Raw genomic sequence first — 6,340 nt, forward strand, 5'->3', positions numbered from 1 at the left:
TCCTGTTCATTTGGGTCGTAAATGGTAGTCATCTCCTGAGATGAAGCTTTTGGAGCATCTAGTGAATCCGTTATTAAAAAGAAGCAAGAGGTCTACTGGATCATTAATTACTGCTGTTTTAGGGATCATCGCTGTAACGGCTACAGCAGCTACTGCGGGAGTTGCTCTGCATCTAAGTGTTCAAACAGTAGATTATGTCAAACAACGGCACAGTGATTCTGAAAAATTGTGGTCACCTCAAAGACATTCTGAAATCAATTTTCTATTAACTGATTTAGAACACTCAGTAGTTATTGATAGGTGATCATATCACTAACTTACAGAGACAATTGAAGTTAAAATGTGACTAGACTCAATTTTGTGTGAGCCCCTGTTGTATGGAATAATACTGAATGGCAACGGGATAAAGTTCACAAACATATCATGAATCATGGTAATTTAACCAATATTAAAGTTACAAGCTCAAATTCATGATACTTTTAAAGAACAATTGAGAATTTTAGTAATACTGATTTCTTGGAAGAAATAACGGAAGGAAACTCTAATCTTAATCCCTTTGATCATGTTAAAATTTTTGGACGTTCTTCTATAATCATGTTTTGTTTTAGAATTCTTATTTTTGTGTTTTTATGTCAAGGATGGAGAATGCAAAGAAAAAAAAGAATAATGGAAAAAGAAAGAGAAGCTATATTTACCTTGATGACTAAGTGATGCTTAAACAACAGAGTGGGGAATGTGGATAGCTCACGTAGTGATAGCCTGGCTGCAGCTGAGATCAGAGTCCAGGCAGGACAGAATGCCCTCTGCAAAGAGAACTCTGCCCAGCCCCCTGGAGGAGACAGGGGGTGCCCTGTGTAAACAGAAGTTTCCTCCCAGCCTCCCACCATAGAGGACAGTGCCTCAACGTTGAAACCATTCTGATTTTTGGTTTAAGAATTAAGCGTACCCATTGTTATGTTGGCAACACTTACATATAAGGAAAAATACAGTCTCACAAGATAGGAATATTTTTTTTTATTATTGGTTTAAACAAAATTAAAACAATAGGAGGATTACAAAAGAGGCCTTTTCACAGTGCTAAGCTGTGAGGGGACCTCTGCCTAAACCTTCCTCTTTTTCAGAATTCATTTTCTCGTGTCCTCGCTTTCTTTCTGAGTCCGGTTAACAACATAAATGTATGAATGAATGCTGTCTCTAAGCTGGTAGTGAGCAGAAGAATCTTTAGGGAGCCTCTAAACACCAGAGAGTAGATGCGAACTGCCAACCTTTCAATAAGTAGCTAAATGATGACTGTTCATGTCACCCAAGTATTCGGAAAAAGCAGTCTAGGGCATCTACAATAAAGACTGTATACTCTGGCAGCCCTGAATCACCCAAAGATGATGTAGAAAATAAAGAGACACTGGTCAACTTGAAATGATCTTTAGTATTTTAAAATTTAATAAATGCACACAAAACATGTTTTGCCCACAGAAGAATGAAAATGTGTATATGGAGTTTAACAAAATTTACATTACAAAACAAGACCATGTTAAGAAAAGCTCAAAAGTAGTAGTAAACATTTAAGTAGAAACCTAAATAACATGCTAAGGGGTATGATTAAAAGTTTTAAATAAATGTAGTTCCTAAATTCAGACTTGAGACATTGAAATTTATTTTGCCACTTAAAAACAAAACAAAACCACCAGCCAGCAGAATGCCCTTCATTTTAAAGGCATTTTTTAAAAAATGTTTGCACACTATTTTCCTGCTAGCCACTGCAGTCAAGTATATTAAAAAATATCAGGAAAAGGGGGGGGGGAAGAATATCAGATGGATTCCAATATGATAGCAAAAAAGTACTCCACCTGGTCTTCCTGTTAAGTATACAGTCCACTTTAGTAAGCTACAAACAGAAAAATAACACTACATACTGCCTTTCTACAGTCAGACCCTCCCCATGGCCTGCATCCCAAGTGAGTGCAGTTAAAAACTACTTCAGCTTAAGGGAAAGCAAAAGTCTTCAGCACCTTATGGTTTCTAAGCATAGGAGAATATGGATAGAACAAAAATAAAGAAAGAGAAAAATGGTCTAAGACCAATGATGGGCTCGTCAGTAAAGTTCTACTTACACAACTGCTCAAGTGCATAGATATTTTTTTTTAAATATATTGGTCATTGTGAGGGAAAAGAATAAACATTCAGAATCTTCTCAAAATTTGGCAGATTCCTCCAAAATAAAAACATTGGCAATTTAGTCACACAATCACTTCCTAGAACTTCTTAAAATAATTAAGTTACACCACAATGGTGAAGGTTGTGGTAAGAAAAGGGGGCTCGTAGATTTCCTACCTCGCCACTCCCAATTAAGGCTCAATGAATCCTTAGAAACCCAAACAATCAAAAATGCATTTTATGCAAAGAAAGCACTTTCCAGATTGGAACCTCCAAACTGTAATGTTTCCCTTAACACTTCAAAATAAACTATCGTTTTAAGTTAGGTTTCTCTAAAATCTGCCCAACAACTCGGGTCCAAATAATCATGACATTTAGAAGAGCATCATATTCAAGACAAGGTGAGGATTTTGTCAGTATTAAAAACACTTATTTACCAATTAGATAATATGATTAAGAAATCAAAATTTTAACTCTTTCTTTTTAGGATAAGAACGTCAGTGAAAGGGGTCTCCTTGTGACATCTCATTTTGTCAACTTTCCTGCCTCTTCTTAGAAGTAAACAAATTCAAGCCCGTCTTGCCTTACATAAAAATATTAAAATCGTATATAAACCTTATCAATGGCCTGAGAAATATAAAGACATTCACTAAAATATTTGTGCAAAAATTGTTTCTCTCAGAGAGCAGGTTAAATTGCAAGGAGAAACCAACCTTTGTTTCTGTTTTTCACAAAACAAGGGAGGTCTTATGTGAAATTTGCAGAGAGCTTTGAAACTTACAATATACTTACATTTTCTAAGAAAATACTGACAACTGGTATTACAAAATGTGATTTGGTACATTTTTGGGCTCTGAGGACTTACACTATGTAAATTTCTATCACGTTAATAAAATGTAATTATACATTTCAAATAGAATGATGCCTACTTCACACCATTAATTCAGAGCATCAATACCCTTGGTTATTCTTCCAACATTCAATCCTTTAAGAAGTTGTACCCCAATGAAAAATCACTATATTTGTAAGTCAGGGAATATACAAATTCTTCAGGGTTGAAGGATATAAGTGCTCAGGAAAACATTTTTACAAGTATTGTGCAAGTAATATAATTAATCATAAATTGCCTTAACTTCATTAAAAATTACTCTTTTGAACTGGAAAATGATGCACAAATAGTTTCTGTCTAATGCGCATGAGTTCTATGATGCTAATATTGGATTACACAGATTCGGGCTAACACTGCCCCACGGGCAGTACTAAGAAGGAGCCACTTCTGTAATGCCCTGGATGGAAAAGGCCCGGGTCCCAGGGGCTAGATTTCTGATCTCCGGTGCAATGTCCATTTTTTCTTTAGTTTGGGGGAGAAGAGGCTTCTGTCTTTCCCATGGCTTCCTCAATGAAGAGCAGCTTCCGAAGGATATTTGCATAGAATGGTCCATACACTTGTTTGTTGAGATTCACAATGTTTGCATATTGAGAGCCCAGTACTTCCAGCTCCTGCTGAATGACAGCAAGGCCTCCAGGAATGGGAGGCAAGCTTTTTGGAGGGGTTGGGAGACAAAGGAGGCTTTTCATGTATTGCTGGATTCGTTTATCTGAAGGAGAAAAAAAAGAGAGAGAGAGAGATATCTTAATCTGTCCTTTAACCAAAGCACATACTTTTAAAAATGAGAATAAATATTATAATTGTGGTACGGTGATGGTAATAATCTCCCAATTTGCTACCTTTATGAGGATGCTTTTCAACTCCTTTCAGGAAGAGATTGAGTGAGTACTTCTGTCTGGTATTACAACTTGTGTTAGCCAATAGAGAATGTGAAGGAAGTGCTGGTGTACCACGCCCAAGTTTAGGCCTCAAGAACCATTGTTTCAATTGCTTGTTCTACTCGTCAGTCACCACCACTTGAACAAGCCTTGCCCTGGTGAAGGATTAGCAACCCTGCAGAGGGAAGCCCAGATGCTCCATTCAAGACCACTGTGAACCATCAGAGTGCCAACCAAACTCCCACATATGAGAGACCCCAGCCGAGATCAGCACAGAGAGCTGATCAGCACCCAAAGAGAGCTGATCACAGATACCTGTTTAGTCCAGCAAGATCAAAAGGACTACTCATGTACTCCTACAGATCTGTGAGCAATAATGAATGTTACCGCTTCAGCTACTTTTTAGACTGTGGGGGAAATACACACACCAAAACTATCACCAGCACGATGCCCACGTTTCCAATTCAACATAACATGGTTTACATGGTTCATGTTACCCCACCATTATCACCATCCTCTTCCAAAATGTGCTACACCACTCACATAATCTTGATGCCTCCTAAACAAAAACTCCTCCTTTCCTGCTAGCTGTTAATAACCTTTGTTTCTATATATTTGCTTAAGTTAAAGTGAGATCACACAATATTTGCTCTTTTTTAAAAACAGTTTTTAATTTATTTTTTAATTTTTATTTATTTATTTATTTTTATGTGTACCATCAAATCAGATCTGACTGGTACAGGAGGAGATTGTTCTTCCTTCTTCAGCAGAGCATCTGGTGGATTTGAACTGCACACCTGCGGGATTGCAGTGCAGCTCCTTGCCACTAGGCCACCAGAGCTCGTCAATATTTGCTCTTTTACAACTAATCTATCTGACCCAGCACAGTGTTTTCAAGGTTCACCTATGCTGTGGTACGTATCAAAGCATCACTTCTCTTTGTTACTCATGCAGGTATGTACCCTATGTTGTGTATCCACCTATCTATGGTTGGACATTTCTGTGTTTCCACTCTGGGCTACTGTTAAAGTGCGCCAGCAGGCACTGGTGTCCAGGTTTCCTCGGTTTCTGACGTTCTAGCCTGCTTCATTTCTTCCGGGTATCTATCTAGAACCGGGATTTCTGGGCCATATAGCAGTTCTCTGTTGGACTTTCTGAGGACTTACCAAATTAGTTTCTACAGCTGCAGTACCATTTTAAGATATTTTAAAAAAAAGTTATCGGTAACATAACCGATAAAGAACTGTAGAGCACCTTGGGGGTGTGCAGAGCTGTTTACAAGAAGTGTGACGTCTACAGCTGTAGTTACGCATGCCAAAGCTGAGTTTTCAGATGGCACTGAAGGCTTGCCCACATAGTGTTTTTAGAAACCAGAAGCCATTTAAAATCAGAGGATTTTAACCTCCAAACTTCTGGTTCCTCTTTAAAAAATCTAAACATGTGGCAGTGATAACCTGCACCTGTTGCTGGAGAGTTGATTTTGACTCATTGAATGACTATAGGACTATAGGATGGGGTAGGATTACCCATAAAGGCTCCCAAGGATGTAATCTTCATAAACAGATAGCCACATCTTTCTCCTGTTGGGTGGCTGTGGGTTCACATTACCTTAGAAGCCACGTGCGTAACTACGCCCCCAGGGTTCCTCTGGCAATCTTATAAGACCGATCCCATTACTGCTGAGTAGATTCTGTCTGACTCACAGTGACCCTCCATTCGGTTTCTGAGACTTAAATTTTAACACGTGGAGACCACCACAAATGGCTATTGCTGTTCTGTGCCTCTGAGTCACAGCCGCCTCAGAGCTGACCCCCCAGCAGGTTTTCAGAGGCTCTAAATTGCATGGGAGGAGACTGTCCATCTTTCTCCTTTGGAGCAGCTGGTGGGTTTGAACTGCTTGCCTTTGGGTTGGCAGCACAATACCTTATTTGCTAAGTCATCAGAGTGGTTAAAAGCACAAATAAAAACAGGGGAAGATGACCACATTGCCAAGTTTCCCCAAGATGGCCACCGTTTATGCCTGCTGCCCTACCATCATTCAAAAGATCACTCTTAGATGCATTTGTTTCACTGGTCACCCCACACATGGTCAACAGTCAGGAAAGGCAGTTTGAAAGGGCTGCACTAACCAGTACTCAATGTTGCTGTATTCCTCACTGTTTCACTGCTTTATAGGTGTGACTTCAAGACTACTGCACACAAACCTGCACTTACACAATTAAATTAGGTAAAAGAGAACTGGATAAACGTGATTGTTAAGTGTTCTGGCAATGTTATTACACACACAGAATGGAATGCTGCTTGGCCCAGTGTCCTCCCCATGACCATCACCGACCTTGAACTCACTGTTGCAGTCACTTTGTCAATACATCTTGCTGAGGGTCTTGCTATTTTTCACTGACTCTACCTTATCACGCAC

General features: G+C 39.1%; 1 protein-coding gene across 1 annotated transcript in view; it reads right to left on the reverse strand.

The window, feature by feature from the left end:
* Positions 1-3,507: 3,507 nt before the first annotated feature.
* Positions 3,508-6,340, reverse strand: part of TCP11L2 (t-complex 11, testis-specific-like 2) — a 41,415-nt gene continuing 38,582 nt past the window's right edge. Inside the window, exon 9 of the mRNA XM_006897543.1 lies at positions 3,508-3,752. Within this exon, the coding sequence (XP_006897605.1) occupies positions 3,508-3,752 (245 nt within the window). The remainder of the gene's footprint in view (positions 3,753-6,340) is intronic.

The sequence above is a fragment of the Elephantulus edwardii genome, unplaced genomic scaffold (assembly GCF_000299155.1).
Source record: "Elephantulus edwardii isolate Elephantulus edwardi_28Jun2011 unplaced genomic scaffold, EleEdw1.0 scaffold00211, whole genome shotgun sequence".
Classification (NCBI taxonomy): domain Eukaryota; kingdom Metazoa; phylum Chordata; class Mammalia; order Macroscelidea; family Macroscelididae; genus Elephantulus; species Elephantulus edwardii.